We start from the raw sequence: 20,270 nt of genomic DNA on the forward strand, positions 1-20,270 counted from the left end.
AGTGTCTGCAGGATATTTGTCCTGTGCTCCAGTGGAAAAGTTTTGTACAAGTATTAATTATTGTGTGATCAGTAATACACAATAGGAGTATCTTGAGTAAAATTTACAATAGGAGAAGAAATACAGCTTTTTAAATGTATTTTTTGTTTAATTGAAAACTGTTGATTTTTTAGTGGCTAACACTAATCTCACTTTACTAAGGATTTGTGAATCTTTAATCTCTCCCAGTTGTGGGGAAGGTATGATTCTTGGTATTGGTAGTTCTTAAATGCTAAGATTAAATTGTGAAATAAAAGTTTACCCATGAGGAATCAGCTTTGAGATGCCAAGATAAACTGGAAAAGGAGTATATTTCAAATGACATGAGAAATAGGACATTATGACAAAGTTTCTAGAATATTTTTTCTTTAGTGTTATTTTTCTTTATCTGAATTTATATATTGAGGTAGTGGGGTTTCCCCTCTTTTCCCATGTCCAACTATAAATTTTCAACAAACACAGGAATATGTTATTTCTTGCTAACAAAAATTTATGATACTAATAAATGTTAAGTTCCCATGGAGGTGATTATTGAGACAGTACTGCAAATATCTTATAAAATTAAAATATTTGACTTTTGAAACTTAGTACATTAAGAAGTATTCATTATCTTGATTGCTGTGTCTTCCAATAAAATATTTTCTATGTGAAAAGATAGCAAACCTACCTTTCACTGTTACTGTCAAGTCTCACATTAATTTAATTTCACAACTGCATACTATATGCCAGTGTTCAAAAATAGAATGTCTTTATCTTTCATCCAGGCACAAGGGTAAAGCAGGGAGTGAAGCTTTTATTAATGAATAATGCAGTGTCCTTGGGAAGAGTGTGTACAATACTTCCTTTTCTTCTAGGGTTTTATGTTTGTCCATTGAACACTTATTATTTTGATGCACATATGCAAAAAGGCCTGGTTTTACCCAGCAGAACAGAAACTTCTCTCTATTGTTTCATGGGAAAAATGTAACTTTGCCAGTTAAAGGCTTGCCTCTTACTTAGCCCAGTTAAAGAGCTCTTGGTTGGTGATTAGTAAGATTTCTCACAGAACAGAAGAAAGCAAATGAAAGAATTTTGATGATGGATTATAGTTTGTTTCAAAGATGTTTTCCTGAGGGTGTTTCACAGTTATGTCTTGATGTTTGTTAAGTTCCAGAAATTGAACTGAAAGGAGAATCTTGCCGATATTATTTCTTGCTACAAGGCAATGGCTCTGGAGGATGCAAAGCAACCTTGATTCATTCAGCTGGCCAGATCAATGGGATGGCCACTCTTGCTGCAGTAAATGGAAAGCTAAAGGCAAAAGCAGAAGAAACAGAGTCAGGTAAGAGTGATCACTTATTTATTAATGAGTATCTGAATGCAGCAAATGGTAAGTTCTAAATTTCATAAGTTCCTTTTATTCACTCCAGTCAGTATTAAAAGCAGGAAAACAAGGAGAAATATTACATCTTTTATGAAAGTGTCTTTTAAGAATACTTTTCCAGATCCATAAGAAAATATACTAAGGGCTTATTTATTCACAGAATTTACTGCTACGATATTTTTACAATTGACTATGCAAAGTTATTGCCAGTTATTTCTCATAATCGAGGTAAGTTGAAATTCGTTTATTGTAAAGGGACGTACAGGTAATATTAATACAAAACAAATTTGTGAAAGCTTAAAGTTCAGAAAGTGTGTGTTGTTGGTGTAAAGACTGACCAGCCCATGCCAAAAATCTGTGTAAATATCTCTTGAAAGTCCTGTTTCACTGATGATTTAAAATCAAAACTGCAAGGCCAGTAGACAAGTTGAGTTTTGTTATAACCTTCAGTCCCTTTGCTGATGTCCACATTACTGCAGAGTGTTTAAGGTATGAGCTGGCACTCCTATCCTAACTGCTCCACTAGGAAAGAGCAGGTGTGCAGCCATTTATCATGGAGTAGTTGTCATGTTACAACTACACCTACCAGATAACTCTACCAACTCCTGTATTTGTTTCAATAACACTGGCAGAGAAAAGGACCACGGTGACCTGCATCTTATCTACTTAATTCCTTATTATTGAAATAAATCTGTGTGTGATATGACTGACTACTCAGCCATTTATCATAATTAAAATCCCATTAGTACAGTGTCAGAAGACTGAAAGTCCTTGACCATATGTTGGGAGAAAACTTTTCTTCCCTGGTATCAAACTTAGGATCTTTTTACCTTCTTTAAATGTTAGTCATGTTGTGTTGTCATTATACAGGTTTTGTATAGAAATTCAGAAATAGTCAGGTGTCTCTTTGAAATTGTCCTCCTGATGTTCAATTGGAATTAATTAGTTTGGTTTTTCAATGATTAGCTGTATTTGAAAGTCTGGTTGTTTCTTTTGAATATGAGATTTTTATGTTTCCTGTGTTTGTATCTTCTATTAAGTAATGACTCCAAAGAGTGATTTGTGATAAAAATTTTTCCTAATCTGTACAGGCTTTCATGTTTCTGACTTTATCAAGTCTCTGCCATGCTATTGTGGAGAGGATATTGTAGAGAGAGAAACAAAACTGTCACGTCTCCAAGTGTTTGCCTTGAAGGAGTATCTCAGTAAGTAATGGGAAAGCTCTGGTAATTCTCAAACTGGTATTTAAAAGGTATTTATTTCAAATTGGATGGGATGGCTCACCTTACAAAACTGAAGTTGTTTGACAACCAAAGTCTGTTGATCACTTTGTGAAGAAATAGCAGAAGTTTAAAAAGAAACTTTGAAGTACATCCATGATTATCTGTCAGATAATGGAAAAGAGAACACTGTATTAGTGCTGGTGGTTGTTACATGAATACTCTAAATTTTGAGCATAGTGTTGAAATAATTCTATGCAATTCTGTGATGATTTCCCCAAAATCCTTTACTGCTGGATATGCCTTCTACAAAAATAAGAATTCTGTTTAGGTTTTTCAGCTTTTTAAAATTTTAGTCTTTCTTTGAAAAGTCTTAAGCAGCAGAGGAAAACCATGCATTCCAGATTTGTTAGATTTATCATGATGCATCATTCTTAATAAAAAGTTGAAGGATCATCCTCCTTCCATTTTTATGACTTTGCAGAGAAATCCATTTGAGTGTCCTGATTTTTTTCCATCTTAAGTCCATTTTCTAAAGCGGCTCAATTAAAAGAAAAAATGCTTCAGAGAGATTGTCTGGCTTATTGAAAATGGAATGCTTAGAGGTAATTTAAGTGTATTATCATTAACAGAATAGCAGCTTAAAGAAAATAAGATTTCTGTAAGTAATCTGGTCTCCTACCCCACATGCCTGCTAACTTAGTCATTCTTAGATTCCCGTCTGCTTCACCCCTGAGGCTGGGCTTGCTTTAGAGCTTGTGTTTTAGTTTCTTTTGAGTGGGTCACCCATTTCCATTAAGAGGCTGAGTAGGAGCAGTTGGAATTCACTGATTGTTCTCAATCATACCAGAAGTACCTTACCCTTAATACTGTGACTAAAGAGACCAGAACAGGCTATCAGTTACACTGGAGCCCTTCACTTTTAGTGTCAGCAAGGCCAGGTGTTTGTCTCTGGGGGATTCAAACCTGGATATACTCAGAAATGCATATATCCAGAAGTTAAAGGACTGTAAAAACATCAATCATATGTGACTTCAGCTATTCTCACTGCTGTTTTTTCACTTGTCTTTGGAATAAACCACTCATGTCTTCCTGGTACAATAGTAAGTGTCAAGTTAACTTGTTTTTGTTACTGGTTTTGGTTGGAGATTTTCTTGTTTAATTGTTTTTTAGCAGGCTCTTGTTGTTCTTTGTTACTTAGCAGATGTATTATTATTTTTTCTTTTATAGACAGAAAGGAATTGGCCAAGCAGCCTGTAGTTATTTCTACCAATGAGTTTAAAAGCCTATTAAAACTCACAAGAGAATGTTTTTTGGATCTGTGCAGCAGTAGTCTTCCTAAACCTGGTCTACAGAAGGTCTGCAATAAAACCAGGTCATGCACTGAGACTTGTGGTAAGTATTTCTATTTACAAAATACGCTGCTTATTTTCCTTGGCTGTTTTCTCATACTGATCATCAGTCTTTTACTAAAAAGAGTAGTGTCTTTTTACCAAGAGAGGAAAACATGGAAGGAAAAGTAAAGCAGCTTTCTAGGCTTATTTTGCAAACTAAAATTACCCTTGCATTTCCTTTTTCTTCCTTGACAAAAAAAAAATGTCCAGAAAACATTTCTGATTGCATCAACAATGTTGTATTTTATCTACATCCTTTTAGAGAGATGCATTGAGGAATATCTATAGATAAAGGACTGTATATCTATTCCTTTAAGCAATAAGATTCTTTATTTAGGGTTGTCCAACATGTATTTCTTGCAGAGCCTGATTTAATAGAGCCAAATCCATTGGAGTGGCCAGAAAGACATGTTCTTCAGAATTTGGAAAACTTTGAAAAAAACAAACAAAAAATGAGGTAATAATGAAATACTGGTGATTTTCTTTGGAGTAGCCATTAAACTTTACTATAGAGAACTTTATATGTTGATAACCATAGTGTAAACTGTTTTCACATGTTGATAATCTTTCAATGAAAATATTGCTTAAGACTAAAACTATTTTTTTGTCAATTTCCAAATGTGTAGTTTATTGGTATTTAAGGAAGTATTGTTTTGATTTTTATTGACTGAATGCAACTTGAAACTAGCTAAAAGTATAATAGTTCTAAAACTAAATTACCAAAATGGTACTTCTAGAAAATAGTAGCCGTGGTAGGAAAACATACAAAAGCTTTTCTTTCTCCCAGCTTGGGGTACTAAGTAATAGAGATAATTCAGCTGTTTTTTGTCAACATGTACAATGTGTTCCAATCTCCTCATATTTCCTAAATAGTCAGTATTTAATATCATGTATCAAGTAATTTTGCAGTCGTAGAGCCTATTGGTTTTATGTTTGAAATTTATATTTAGTTATGTTTTGCCTTCAGTACTGTTCACATGAAACCCATAGATATTTGTGTCACTTAAGACAGCCTGTTGATTTCAGTTGAGCTCTCACTTTATATAAGACTTGTCAAGAAATGTTTAGGTTGACCATTAGAAAAAAGTTCTTTACCCAGAGGGTGGCTGGGCACTGAACAGGCTCCCCAGGGCAGTGGTCACAGCACCAAGCCTGACAGAGCTCAAGATGAGTTTGGGCAATGCTCTCAGGCACAGGGTGTGACTCTTGGGGATGTTGCTGTGCATGGCCAGGAGTTGGACTCAATGATCCTTGAGGTTCATTCCAACTCAGCCTATGCTGGGATTCTGTGGCTTAATGGTCTTTGGTGGTGTTAATGTTCTTGCTGACAGACCTGTAGAGGCAAGTGTCCAGCTGTCCTTTTCCGAGTCACTTCCATCCCATTTCTTCAAGTACCATTTTCCTTTTCTTTCAAGTACCATAGGAGGCCATGGCTTAGATTGGAGTTCTGCACGTGATAAATTCTCACATTAGCTTTCTCATGGTGGTATTATTATCATCATCATCATTATTGCTATTATTTATTATTATTGGCTTTTGTTTCTCAAACAGGCAAACTTCTTCCTTTTAATTAGCTGTCAAAAAGCTTCCTGAAGGATCTTTCTGTTACATAGTTAGTGTTTATTTTACTATTCATCAACTGAACTGAGTATCTTTCTTATCCTGCATCAGGATACAATGTGTTGCTTAAAAAGTGAGAAAAGGGAGAACCTTGATATACTTGATTGAAGACACTAAAAAAGAGTGGAGGGTGGCATGCAGTAGTGGCTTTATTGTTCCTTTCCTGTATACTGTATATTTTTTAATTTTTTTAATTGGACCCAATTTTTGGTCAAAAAATAGAAAAAAGGGGTGAATAATCTTCTTCCCATGTTGTATTTCATAACCCAGCTCTAAATTCTTGAAGAAACTACTTTCTTCAGTCAAATGTTAGAGAATTTGCACCAATTATTATGTTATTTGTCATAAACATTTGTGTGAACATTCTCAAGGAACATTCTCTGTTCATTTTATTTTGATACTAGTTTAATTGCTCCAGAGTAGCAATGATTTCATATTTTTTAAAATATTAAATGAGTTTATGAGTTTATTTAAAAAAATAAATCTTAGATTGGTCTTTGCTCGCTGCCTTTTTTACAGAGTTCCTCTGTTTGCACATTCACCTGAGCAGCTGCTGGGACACAAAGACAGCCAGAGGGAGTCCCTGGCGTTGCTGGATGCCAAAGAGCTGCTCAAGCACTTCACCCCAGAAGGGCTGCCCGTGGGGGAGCTCCAGCCACTCCAAGTTCCCAAGCGGTATGATCATCTTAAAGCCACTAACACCAAACTCAGAGCTGATGTTGGGGCGTGTAAATAAGGGTGGAATGGGAGTCACAAAATGGCCTGACTGGATTTGAGTTTATAACTTGCAACATCCTTACCTCACATGCCTGCCAGTGAAATGAGCTGTTTTGGTCTCCAGTCAGTGTTGCTATTTAGTTCTTTCAGAATCTGAAATGGCTGGAGATGATGATCTCGGTCCTATGCATTTAAATAACAAAATCATCACCTGAAGCACAAACTTTTTACTGGTAGAGCCCTGCCAAGCTGCTGCTGCCCTTACTAGAAATTACTAGTAATTACTCCATTTCCAAAAGAGTATTTCTAGTAAAGCAGAAGCTACTGTGGTAGAGCTTTAATTTTTTTTGGTGTGATTTCTTTCAGTGGAGAGGAGTCTAGGTGGGAAAACAAAGTAAGAAAATATCTGAGCTTATTTAACTGTGTTTGTCTCTTGTCATGCTTTTTATAGATACATGGAGTTACTGGAATAATTTTCAGGATCTGTACATCTGTTAGAATTAAGGCCAGAATCTATAAGAGTCAGTGTTTGTAGAAGAAGAACCTGTACTATTTGTGCAGTGTGTCACAGAGTGCTAGGTAGGCAGACAGTCTTTGCAGTCACTGCAATTATATTTGTTGACCTTTTTAATACTGAATAATAGAAACTATGATGCAATTATTTGATACAGCCCTTGATCCTTTTTCAGGCTTCATTATATGTAATAAGAGTGCTTGTGTGAGGGAAAGGTTCTGTAGTATTTTGGATTTTCTGTAGGATTTTTGAGACTTCCACAAAATAGTTACGTAAATTTTGAAACTAAACTGAATATGTTCTGAGCAGACTATTCAAGCAAATTAGAAAATATTTCAAGCAGTAAAGATTTAGAATCTCCTACTGGGTTGTTAAGGAGTGGAAAAGATTTAGACTTTTGGCTAAAATATTTTCCTTCCAAGTAGTTGTATGGGAAAGAAGTGAATAATTTTTCACTAAAAAAAACTATTTTTTTAGTCTTTGATTTTTTTCAAAGCCTCCAGAGAAGCACTATAGCATAGGATACCTTGAGTATCTTGAATGATTTGCTTTGAGCTACAGATGAGTAAGATCTGAATTTGAATTGAGTCCAGCAGAACACTGTACTCTGAGCTGCTCACTCCCCTAGCAGTTGCTTTGACTAAATTCTCTGGAATTATGAGGAGCATTGCATAGTAGGTGATCAAGAACAGTGAATATGGACCTAAGGATCTTGCTGACCAAGAGAAGGATTGAAGAGATTTTGAGAGAGAATTAAAGGCATGTTCACTTGTTCTCTGTGTTTGAGCTTAGATAGAAGTTCGATAGATTACAGTTTTGGCTGACAATCTTTCCAAATTATCATTTTGCTAGATTCACTATTACATCTTTCCTGGATGTTTTTCTTAGATTATTCCATTGGAAATGGTGTAGAGGCAGTCTATATGAATAAAATTTGAAACAATGTGTAAGTTTCCGATTCTCTTACATCTTGCCTTTGTGTCTTCCCTTCTTTAGAGATAAATGTCAGGGTATGTTGAGATCTGGCAGCAAGATCCTTCTATCTGCCTTGCTATGGCTTATTCCCTTGAAATACCCTCAAACAAATACACCCTTATGATTTAGCTGTAGAGAGTTACTAGTTGGAATTGAAATATCCCAGGAAACAAGCCATTAGTTCTGAAGGCTGGGAAAGGTGAGTGTTAGGTGAGGCAACAATTTGAAGCTGAAGGGAAGGAATTCACTACTTACAGTGTGTGATTGAGAAATGGGAGGTCACTTCTCAGTTCCTCTCAGCTCATTCTACCACTCAGGTGTCCCATTGTGATATTTGCCTAGTTTTATTGGTAACTTGTTTGGAGCAGTGACCTTAACCATCTGAAAAATGTCTAAGAGCTTCTGGAACAATAATAGCTCAGTAGGAATTAGTTGAACTTAAATTCTCACTTCAATACAGATTTAATTTTCCATTGATGCTTTATCCTAGGGGCTTAGCTGCAAGACATGCTGTGTTGTCCTTCATATGTGAAGGCATTTGTTTCTGATTTTTGGAAGTATAATTTATTCTGAAGGTAACTGGTTAAAATAGATCTTTATTTTTCTCCTTTCAGTGAAAATGCATTTCTTTTGACACCAGAGCTTACTCCTCGAAAACTCAGAGGTTTGCCTTTTGAAAAAGCAGCTGGATGCCATTACCATGGACTTGAGTAAGTTTCCTGGCTTCTTTTCTCAGATTTACTTTTTAGTTTCCAGTCTAAGTGTAATTAGAAATGTTTCAAGCAACATGTTAAGGGTATGTTAATTATGGATTAAATGTCACTGATTTCAATTGCAACATTGCTGCCTTGATGCATTGAAGGTCTTTTTTTCTCAGTTGTACTGTTTTGTCTCTTCTCAGTGTCTCTGAAAATTTTAATTCAGAGCTAAAAATGGCAAGGGAATTAGTACATATCAAGTTACTAGTGATGCACATGTTTTAAGTACATATATAGTTTCTGCTTTGGTACTTAGTTGTTGAAACTTTAAGACTGATGATCAAAAGGTTTAATGAGACCTGCTGTGATGCTGCTACCTGTATGTTCAGGGAGCCTGAAAATACCAGCATGCAAGTGTTAGTGATAAGGATGTTCAAAAGGAGCCATATGGTTAGAACTGTTAGTTAGTCTCAGCCAGCCAGCAATAGTTATTTGTCAAAGCAAACAAATGGGCAAACTGTCACATAATGTAGCTGTATAAAAATAGGTTAGAAAAATACAAATATTGACCTTGAGGAGAAAAGGAAAAAGGCTATAGAAATGCTGGAGTAGATAATTAAGCATAACTCTTCCATACAGACAGTCTTATTACATTATATATTAAGAAATGCAGTGGATACCAAGCATAGTTAGTTCAGTTTTTGTGCAAGCTTCTGCTGCCTCCTAAAATCACATTTTCAGATAATCAGAATTGACTGACAGTGCTGCTGGTATTTTTTCCCTATCAATTTTACAAATAGTTTAAGTCTGTGTTTAATATCTGGTAGTTTTAGCCAGATTCTCTAGGGCAATGGAGCACTCCTATCTCTTTAGTTATCTCTTTTTCTAAACAGTAATTTATGAGCCTGTTAGCCTTTTTAGATTTGTAATAAGTGACACAGAGAAGCAACTGGGTAGAAAAGAGAAATTCATATGGTAGTGTGGGAAGAAACCACTTGGTCTGTTGTCTGTTGCTATGTGGTATCTTGCTGCCCTGCCTGACCTCAGCCAGGAGATTTCAAATTAGGCACAGCACAGCTTGTGCTGCCTCTTCTCCTAGCAAAATGTGACAGATATAGACCACAGGTAGACCTGGCTATTGTGGAGAGGAGGGAGATCCTGGCAGATTAATATTGCAGGGGCAATGTGCTTAGCAGTGTGGGAGGGAAGCAGTAGAGTGGGAGGTAGTGTAGGACCAGAACATATTGTAACAGGAGTATTCAGATGTGTTTGGTACTATGCAGTTTTCATCTGCCCAGCTGCTGTATTTATATTTGGAGGTAAAGTCTTGTCAAAAAAACAAGGAGTAGCAGTTATCATAGAATGGTTTGAGTTGGAAGGGACCATAAGATCATTTAGTTGCAGCCTCCATGCCATGGGCTGGGACACCAATATCTCACATCTTTTTCCCCAGAGATGCTCTTAATTAATTTTTCACTCAGCCTGTATTTGTGCTGGCACTGCCCTTACCCAGGACCTTGCACTTGGTCTTGTTGAACCTCATCAGGTTTGCACAGGGCGACATCTCAAGCCTCTGGATGGGATCCCTTCCCTCTACTGTTGACCATGCCACAGAGCTTGGTGTCAATGGCAAACTGCTTTCCTGAAGTCCAGGAAAGGAACTGTGTGTTCTCCTTGCTGCCCTGAGGATCCCAAACTCCACTATTTAATGGTCACTGCAGCCAAGGCTACCCTTGAACTTCCCATTCCCCACCACCCCCTCCTTCTTGGTGGGCACAAGGTCCAGCATAGCACCTCACCTCACTCAGAGAAGGAAGTTGCCAGTGCAGTCCAGGAGCCTCCTGGATTGCCTCTGTCCTACATATTGGCCCTCCAACAGGTTATTGGGATGGCTGAAGTCCCCCATGAAGACCAGGACTTGTGAACGTGAGGCTGTTCCTGTTTATGATTAAATCAAATTTTTGTTGTAATGAACATGTGCCAGACACTTGAATGCTGTTTTGCACAGAGAAAGCAATTGCCATTAAAGCAGTGAGTAAAATGGCAATTTAACTTCTAAATTTAAATGGATTTTTTTATCTTTGTAGGGTATGTGACTACTCAGGGGACTGAGAATGTAAATAAGAAAAATTAAATACCTTGGAATTTTTAAGTTCAGACAACTTACTCTCTTATCAGATAATGAATTTATTTCTAGTGGAAAGTCTTCCTCAGCTGTAGAAATTGATTCATCACCCAGTTATTAGAAAAATTAATTTCTCCCTGAATATGAAAATACTCTGAAGAAAATGGAAACATCAGAACTAGCAATTTAACATGACTCCATGTTAAGAGATAAAAGTAAAGAATGTGTCTTGCATTCCTGAGAGTAGGAAACATTCTGAGCAGTTTGAAGGGTGGCCTGAGCAAGAGCTCACACTGCTCAAAACAATTTGTAAGAGAGGCTGGAATAAGGAAGGGTTTACTGTTACCTTTCCCTGCACTACAGTAAGGTACTGGGTGATCCCACTGTTCTCTTGCAAGGAATCCTGGAAATCATTTATACCAGAGAAAAGTTAGTTAAGATGCATTTTGTGTTACCTCATGTGTATGTTTCACTGAGTTAGCACTTGTTCATTTGCTATCTTTCAGCCCCACTGTAGTTATTACAGCTTGTTCTGTTGATTTGGTTGATCAAACCACTTATTCATGGTAGTCAATAGGAAGCTTGTGCTTGTTCATTGATACTTTTTTTGTATTTTTAGTACTTAAAAAATGTGAATCTCTCATACAGCAGTGTTTATCTCAGACAAAGCTAAGAAAGTTGCATTTCAAAGAGTTTGTTCAAGGAAAAAATTCTGCTAATGTCCATGGAAATCTTATAAGAACAGGTAAAGAGTTACAAATAGTATATAATTCAGCTTCTTTGTTGAAGTTGGAGTTAAGTATAGCAAAATCCATCAGGCAAATATTAACTTATGGGCTGTTAAAAGTTGTCTTTCAGAACAGTATACCAGTTGAAACAAAAAAAAAGGTTTTGGAGTTCACATGACTGTCAAAAGTAAGCTTTTCTGATTGTAATAAAACAGGGACTTTCTCTCACAGATTTCTCACCCAATTTCAATTTTAGATACTGTCTTGATGACAGAAGAGCCTTAGAGAGAGATGTGGCGTATGCTGAACTTCAAACTCGTCTTATTCGCTATGAAACTCAGACTACTTGCACCAAAGAGTGCTGCCCTGTGCCACTTGTCCTGAGTCCTCTCCCATCTCCTGCAGTCTTGTCAGAGCCTGGAAGTGTCCCTGATGGAGAGACTTTGCAAAGTGAATTCAAAACAGAGACATCAAGGCTAAAACGCAGATCAAAAGACCTGGATTACTTTTATCCCAAGAAAAGGTAATGCACTGAATAAAATGAATCTTTAGCATGAAATGTTTCAGTGGTCTCTTGTGAACTGCATCTTTTCATTTCAAAATGTTTTAGTGAAGCTATATAGACAAATGTTCTAGTTGTTTCATCCTCTTCTGTAGGTTCATTTTTTTTCCCTCAAGTGTGATCTCTCATCGATGGCATTAGATTAATCAAAACCATGCAGCACAGGCACACTTTGTTTAACAGATTTGGGGTTATATGCTGCAGTCTCAACTGCCTTTGAAAAGATGACAGCCTCATCTAGGACTGAAACAGTCAGAGCTCCTGTACTATGAATAAACAACTAAAGGTACAGAAAGCCAAGGATTGTACAAACAGAATAATTGAATTTCTAATCCAAAGGACTACTAGCATAAGATGACCTACCAAAATTCAATCTTATTGTCAGCCTTGTTTATTAAAGTCTTTTCTGGAAGTTTAGTTTTTAAGATCTCCCTTTGTATCTTGTCCTCACTCTGAAGATGCAAACTCTGTCACTGAATAATAGCTGCTAGGTAACACTATTCCCAAATTCACTTTTTTACTGCAATACTTCACTTCTTCCTAATTTCCAGGTTGATACCCTTTGCATTCTAATCACCATAAGCCTTTAACAGAGGTCTGGTTTTAGAAAGAAGTATATCTTTTGCAACTTACTGAATAGTTAGAAATGAAGATGTGATAAATTGGACTTTGGAATTACTGATGCTCTTACAGTTGAAGGATCAAAGATTACAATGTCTCCATAGAATTATAATGCCCAACTTCTTGTAGTTGAGTTGTGACATTCCTATAGGGCCAAAAGAAATTAGATATTTTCAAGAAGTGTTGTCTCATCCGAAAACTTGAGGCCAATTCTCTTCCCAAGAGTTTTTCCTGATTTCTTCAATTTGTTTCTAGACCTTTTTAATCAGAGGTGCAATGGATCTACATATCACAGCCCAATCCAATCAGCAGAGTGCTCTTCTAATACAAAAAAATTTACAGAATGGAATCCTGCCTTCCTGTCTGCTGTTTTCAGATGTTGTTAGGAATGCTCAGTACTTACTGCTCTGAAGCAGCAGCCTCTCTAGCAGAAACAATGGCACTAAAAGAGTCGGTACAAAACCTGAAAGTTACTTTTATAGGGGTTTTTTCCTGTTCTTTGTAGGCTGACCAGATGTGAGAGCACAGAGTCGCTGCTGTGGCAGGCAGGGGGGAGCAGCAGGAGTCACGGTGCAGTGGCTGTGCCGAGGACGCGCTCGGACAGGTCCCCTTGTGTGGCTGCAGCGCCATTGAAACCGCCCGGCCACGGCCACCGAGCTGCCACCAGGGCTGGCCCAGCTGCACAGCCGGAGGCTGCCAAGCCAGAGAAGGAGTCGAGATCCCAGAAACACACGAGGGTAAAAATCTGCCTTGTTCTCTTAGTGAAGAAGAGCTGTTTAACTTCTTTCCATGGGACTTGATTTGTAAAAAATTTTTAACTGAAGGTGAATTATCTTCATCTGTATTTGTTACTGAATTTCATTCTGTTCACTTGTGTAAGTGAATCCTGAGGGCACTGAGTGCTGCAGAAGCAAAGAATGAAAAAGTGTGCAAAGAAAACTTTATCATGCCCAGAAAATTAAGGCTGAGAGAGATAACAATGAGGAATAAAAAAGGTGGAAATGAATACCAATTAATAGAAGTTACGAAATACAGATGATTAATGTAAAACCTAAAGACACCAAAGAGATACGTGTTCTGGAAGGGTCAGAGGCATTTTAGAGGATCAGACTAGTCTGAGAATAAAGATTCCTGTAGTTTTATAAATCCATTAATTGAGATAGCAGTTAAATAATTTGGTGGAATAATGTCTAATTATTAGCTGTGTATATTAGGAATGCCTCTTCTAAAATACAATATACAAATCTGTTTCTGGCTTGGTGATACAAATTTTAAATTAATCCCAGGGTACAAGGAGAACACTGCAAGAATCTTAAGGTACTGTCAAAGGCAAGTTGGAATGGTCCAAGGAAGCATAAATTGGTGTGACTCATTCAGACCTACAGCAGAGTTTAGACATCTCTGATGTGAAGAATGCCAGAGGAAATTGTCTAACGAGACTTTAGTGTCAGATTTTAATTTTTTTTTAAATATGTATGCAGCAAACAAGGAAATATCAGTACAGCAAAAAGTGATAATTTTATATATATTATTTTAGAGAAGAAAAAACCCAAGATAATATTGACTTCTTTTTTATCTTCCAAGCTCCATGTGACTGTTCACTGATCCTTGATATGTAAGCATTTTCTTAGTATTTTAAAATTAAGGAAATAGAAATAGATTGTTAAAGAACTGCTCAGATTCAGGCAGTGAGCTGATCATATTTGGCAATAGATTAAAGGCAGGCAAGATCACAAACATCAGGTTTTCTGTGTTGGGCTTTTCTGCTTCCCATGGACAATTTTTCATGCCAATAGTTGGGATGAACTTCTGAGTGTGTTTTCTTCTGTTTCCAAGATGCTGAAGGAGGTGGTTGCTAAGACTCTTCAAAAACATGGAATTGCAGAAGATCATAAGTGCTTTGCATCATGCAGCCAGCGTCTATTTGAGATATCAAAATTCTATTTAAAGGTAACTAGAAGACACACTCTTACAGTTCTTTATTCTTAGTTAAGTGAAACCACTCCTAAATAAAACTTGAGCTAGCATGTGAGATATTCAGAGTTGATTAAGCTAATATTTCCCAGTGGTATGTTAGTCATGTGTAGATTGTGTGGAGAGACCTTTGGAATTGTTGTCAAATGGAGAAGGTAGTTTTACAATATAGTTTGGTGGGGTTTTGCTTGTTTTAAAACCTTCTAAAGCAGTAGCCTCTTATACATACTGAAATAATACGCTAAAACATGGGCCTGTTAGGTTGGGTCACTCTTAAGAGCTGCTAAGCAGCTAAGGAGGCAATAGGGCATTTCCCAGCTGTAGCTGTGACAGCTCAGCTTTCTCCCTTGTTCTAAGGTTGTTGGCTCAATAAGAATCTTACAGAACTGACTCAGAAATTGCAGTTCCCTGACATGATGTTCTCTATTATCTAACACATACTGGCTCAGCAGCAGCCTGTAGAATTGCATCAACCTTACGTTTAGGGGGAGATGAGAATTCTTTCCACAATACCTAGGAGACTCTGAGTCAATGCTGAAGCCCATGTTACTTGAGCACAAAATCAAGTTAATTACAGTATAGAGTGATTAAAAGCTATTGCTCACAAGCTGCACTGCTGTTCTGTTCATTTGCATGTGTTTAACCTTCCACTATGGGTGAACCAGCTCAACTTCAGTAATGGTGCTTTAAGCTAAAAGAAAGTTGATCAGAGGTGGATGTTTACACAATCAGAACATCTTGCTGATAAGCACCAATTTCTTAAGTAATTGGAACACAGTTGTGCAGTCATTCTGTAAGTGCTCCCAAAATCTCCCTGAAATATGCCCTGAAGGAAGATCTCCTAATCCAAAATCAGAAAGGGCTGCAGGTAGGGATGTGTAAGTAGAGCAAATCAGGGTTTGTGGTTCCATTTCAAGTAGAAAAGAAAAAGGAAGAATATGGCAGTGATCCTGTCCTTTCTAGAGAGAGGTGTCACAGGATTGTCTTCTCCTGAACTGTCTTTCTGCTCCAAGGCTGTGGGAGTCCTTTGAATCCTTTTGTGTGCTGCATCATTCAAAAGCATGATAACATAGGTATCATTTTCCTCTGCAGACAAGTAGTAAATGCATTTTCTTTCTCTCCAGGCAAGGTTTTGTTCTTGCTTTGTTTAAAAGAGTAGGTGAGGTTGGACTCATTAAATGGACTGCAAAACAGAAAAGCCATTCTAGATTTTTCCCTTTTCTGCACTGATTTTCTTTTCTGTTGTCTGCCTCTGTTCTTTGCCAGAACTCTGTATTACAGGGTAAGCTCACAGCTGATTTCCATGTTTATATAGGAATAGGATTTCAGTCAAGACTGTAAGAACTTTGAATATCATTGAAGAAAAAAATTCTGGAAATTGTGCAGAAATCTGCAGAAATTTAGGAAGACTCAATCATCATAGAGTACTAGGTTTGGACTGCTGTAAGGAAACCTGCAACCCATTGGAATAGATGTAAATTATTTTCCTTTTATTAAAAAAGCAAAGGCGAATAATAGTTCTTTTGTTCTGAACAAGGTGATGAAAGTGTAACACTGCCCTGGTTATCAGGGCTCATATAACCCAAATTAGAATGACTGTATGCTGACTTCTGTGGCTTTTTGTTTCATATTTAGGACCTAAAAACTTCTAGAGGACTTCTTGATGAAATGAAGAAAACAGCAAACAGCAATGCTAAACAGGTAAGACCATGTGTTTATTTGTTCCTGTACATAACCGTGGATGGTTTAGTCCACAGCTTTAAGAGCTGAAAGGTGCATGTGGGTCTCATTTCACTCTGATCTCACACGAACTCTCTCTCAGGCAGTAGTTCCAAGGCAAAATTTCCAGGTTTTGGATGGTATTTCATTTACAGCTGCCAAGATGATGTGCCACAGTGAGAAATGGAAATGAAGACAATAAATGTTTCTACATCACTGAAACAAACAAACAGGGGAAAAAAAAAGAGAGATGAGATTTTTCTTTAATTAGGATCATTAGAGAGTTCTTCTTTTCTTGTGTTGAAGGAAATAACATTTCAAAGGTTAGGAAGTAATTAGCAGGTCTATGAAAGAAAATAAATTTTTTAAAAGAAGCAATGAAAATGAGTAATTTTAGGCTTGTGAGTAACTGTAAGCACAAGGGATATCAGGTGGGGTTATTTGTGCATAATGTGGGACTTACATGCACAGCAGCAGAGAGCAGATGACAGAAGTAAATATTCATCCAGAAATTAAGTAACTCTGGTACTGAGACATACACTGAAGTGACTCCATGATTTGGGGATAAAAAAAAGGAAAAAAAGTGTAATGCAGAATTACAGTGCAGTTTTCATAATCATAAATTACATGGAAGAATTTGAACTGAGGTAGGTAAGTAACAGAACACACTCTCAAGAAAGCTGCTAGATCCCAGAGAACTTATTCTATGAGAGCAGTATTTACTGTGTTCTGTGCTGTATTCCTTTGTGGATTGCTTTGTATCGATGATAAGGTTCAAAAACTATATGGGTTGTGATGGTTGGTGTTGAACCTGGCTATTGTGCTGATACACTGCTTCTCACCTCCATCTTGGGGCAGAAAATTGGTAGTTTTTTGTATATTTGCTGTTGGCAAAAGGCATTAAAATTGGTGTTGTCCTAAACTGCTTGTCTCTGTATTAGAGAGTATTTAGTCAGTGGTCTGAACAACTGCCCTGTTTGGAAAGCAGCAGTGATAATGGAGGTAAAGAAAGCAGTGCACAAATTATCCTTCATTCTTCTCTGGGATTAGGAACTTTTACTGCTGGAAGCATGAGCTGTTTGGCATTATGTGCACCTTCTTTGGCATTATGTGCACCTTCTTGCTGGTGTATGGAGAGAATGGGGTGAAGTATTTCAATTCAAGGGTTCTAAAAATGCCTTTTCCTAAAGACAAAGCATTCTGTAAGATTAAATACAATTCTAGGGTAATGCTGTTTCCTCTCAGATTATTAACAACACTTTCTTCTCCTGAGTAGTTTGCTTTTAAATGCTGTTTAATAAATAATACACAGATGGTGACAAAGGACTGAAGAAAGAATTGATAACTATGAGATGTTCTTAATTTGCTTTCAAAACCAGGACGTATGTAAATCGCTTGCTTTCTCATTTATTTGCCCAGGTGATTGAATGGGTTCTGGAGAAGACTAGCAAGTAGAGGCACTGTGTGGATTCTATTCACAGCTTCCCAGGAGCTGTGGAGACAGAGCACTTCTGACTTGAGAAGCATTATGCTGTCCAATGCACACACAGATCTGCACACTGGGAGGACTTTGGTCAGTGGAGTTACACAGATTCATTCTTCAAGCACTGAAGCAAGGTTGGAAGCTTTTTATACTGAAAGTTTTTAATTTTTTTTTTAATTCAAATGAAAAGAGGTTGTGTTTTATATGTGTATTTATTATGTTTGTTAAAACGAATATAGCTTGACTTGATTCATAAAGCTTTGTATATTTTTCAACCAGTGTATTTGGTTTTTACATGAATAAAAACCCCCACATATTTAATTTCGATAACTACTACTTTGTTTTTCCTTTTTGTGTGAAGATGTCTATTCTATTTCAGCTTGCTCTTGTATAAACAGCTGTGTACAGCATCAGCCATTGACAGTTTATATACTAATTAAGAATAGAATTCCTATTCTGCAGGTGAAAACAAACACAATCAGAATTTGAACCATAATTATCTCTGTGTTGTAATATAAGGAAGAAAAAAAGCGTGGCTTGAAACATGGTGCAAGGTCCCATTAAAGAAAGTTTCTTTGTTTTACAAGCTGACTTTTCAGTATAATTTCCTGCATGCTCTTTGTAACACTCCTTAGAAAAATATCTAAGGAGAGGTCTGAGATTTCTTTTCCTGGAAGAGGAGAAAATCAAAGCAGTAGTGGTAATGAGGATGGTGAGAGCTGGAAAAGAGCTGGTGTGCTATGCTGAAATGTAAGGAAAAAAAGAGTTTCTAGCTGTGTTGCAAACACAGTAAAATACTAAATTTGGCCTCTGTTTGTTTAATCTCTGGCATGTACCTGGCTGGGACTAATGTAATTATTCAAGTTAGTATTTTGTTGAGATGTGGAGTTCCTACTAAGGAACATTCCTATTAAGGATTTCGTATTTATCATATAAACTAACAGGATTAAAACTGATTGAGGTGCAGGGCTATTGTTTGCTATATTATCCCAGTAGGAAAATAGATTAAGCAATACAAATATAAATGACACGTAATGTTGTGAAAAAATAATCGAACTAAACCATGTGGACGTTAGACTTAATACTGTAATATCTATGCTTTCTCTAAAGAGCCTTCCTGATTTTGGGGCATTATTCTTTGCTTAATTCTATTTGGTGTAAAGCTGAGCCCTAAGGAGGTTTTTCATGTCTAACAGGATCTTGAGTTCAACTGTTCTGTTCCTTTGTTCCCAAGTTTACCAGTCCTGAACTCTACAAGACCTTTCCTGGCTGGGGTTGTACGTGGTTTAACTGAGCTACAAGAGGAGAGCTCTGCAGTTGTTCTTCTGTGACAGTGGGCTCTAGTGAGTACTGTGTGCATCTAAGCCCAGGACAAACATAACCACTTGTCAGATGGATTACATTTGTCTGCAGAATGCCACACATCCACAGCATTTCAGTTTTAGTGATTTGGTGAAATAGAAATGAAATGAAGAGAGTTATTTAAATAATAATTTTAAAAGTGCATGCACAAAATTGTTCCAATTTAATGATTACTGTGTATGGCTCACATTTCTTTGCATTCAGTATAAAAAGAAGAAAGTAATCAAGACATTAACCTTTCTTAACATCTTACAGTGAATCAGGAAAAACTCTACTTCCAGAGAGAGAAAAGCTGTAAGCTGTAGCCTTTTCTCTTCAGCCTGAATGCTGATACTTTTGTCTGAATACTAAAGCAAGCCACTGAAAGTTGTATTTTCTACTTAATTTTGGGAAGTTTATATATTTGTAATTAGAAAAACTTTGTAGTTAATAATGATACATAAGTTGATAAGTACAGAAGCTCTACATTTCATAAATCCTTGAGGCTAGCTGCCATGAGCAAAGAAAATACCTTCAGGAAAGTAATTAATTAAGACTTTGAACTGCTTTTCTTGTCCTTCAAGTAGAACCCAATGGTTATTGGTTTAATTAATTCTGTAGACTCAAAGACTGGCCTGAAATAATCAGCAGGAAAGCCATTAGGGAAGCATAAGCATTTTGATGTATTGGTTTTCTGCACAGTTCCCAGTGCAGAACTAATACACTGCTACCCATGTCTTATTTGCTCTTTGTGGTGGTGGCTTTTTAGGACAAGTGGTAGCTGGTTTATTATTGTGGCTTAATTACACTGTGCCCTGTTTGAGCTGTGATAACTGTCCCTGTCCATGCTCTTAACCTACAAAAAAGTAGGCACAATAATTTGATCCGTTCCACTGCAACAGCACTAAACCAAATTATTTTACATCTGTCATAGTTCCAAAACCCCACACTGAAAGTTCCTGCAGTTTGGCTGATATGCTGTAACTTAAGTGATGCAGAATGTAACATCACCCTTTGCCTCTGAACTTCAAACTATTTTCTTGTTTGTGGCTGCTGAACCCCAAATCCAGTCTGCCTTATGCATATTTTGGGTGCTTGCTTTCATGTTTTTGCAAATCAGGATATAAATCAGATTTACCAGTACACATTTCTGGTTTACCCATAATCCATCCATCCT

At 37.0% G+C, this 20,270-nt stretch overlaps 1 protein-coding gene across 2 annotated transcripts in view; it reads left to right on the plus strand.

Annotated features, from left to right (window-relative positions):
- Positions 1–18,587, plus strand: part of MTBP (MDM2 binding protein) — a 29,369-nt gene extending 10,782 nt beyond the window's left edge. For both annotated transcript variants that reach the window (XM_030943857.1, XM_030943855.1), the window contains exons 12-22: positions 1,187–1,360; positions 2,494–2,607; positions 3,853–4,017; positions 4,380–4,473; positions 6,156–6,311; positions 8,457–8,552; positions 11,650–11,916; positions 13,082–13,313; positions 14,413–14,526; positions 16,186–16,251; positions 17,689–18,587. In XM_030943857.1, the coding sequence (XP_030799717.1) occupies positions 1,187–1,360; positions 2,494–2,607; positions 3,853–4,017; positions 4,380–4,473; positions 6,156–6,311; positions 8,457–8,552; positions 11,650–11,916; positions 13,082–13,313; positions 14,413–14,526; positions 16,186–16,251; positions 17,689–17,724 (1,514 nt within the window). In that variant the 3' untranslated portion in view covers positions 17,725–18,587. The remainder of the gene's footprint in view (positions 1–1,186; positions 1,361–2,493; positions 2,608–3,852; positions 4,018–4,379; positions 4,474–6,155; positions 6,312–8,456; positions 8,553–11,649; positions 11,917–13,081; positions 13,314–14,412; positions 14,527–16,185; positions 16,252–17,688) is intronic.
- Positions 18,588–20,270: the final 1,683 nt, after the last annotated feature.

This window comes from Camarhynchus parvulus, chromosome 2 (genome assembly GCF_901933205.1).
Source record: "Camarhynchus parvulus chromosome 2, STF_HiC, whole genome shotgun sequence".
Lineage (NCBI taxonomy): Eukaryota > Metazoa > Chordata > Aves > Passeriformes > Thraupidae > Camarhynchus > Camarhynchus parvulus.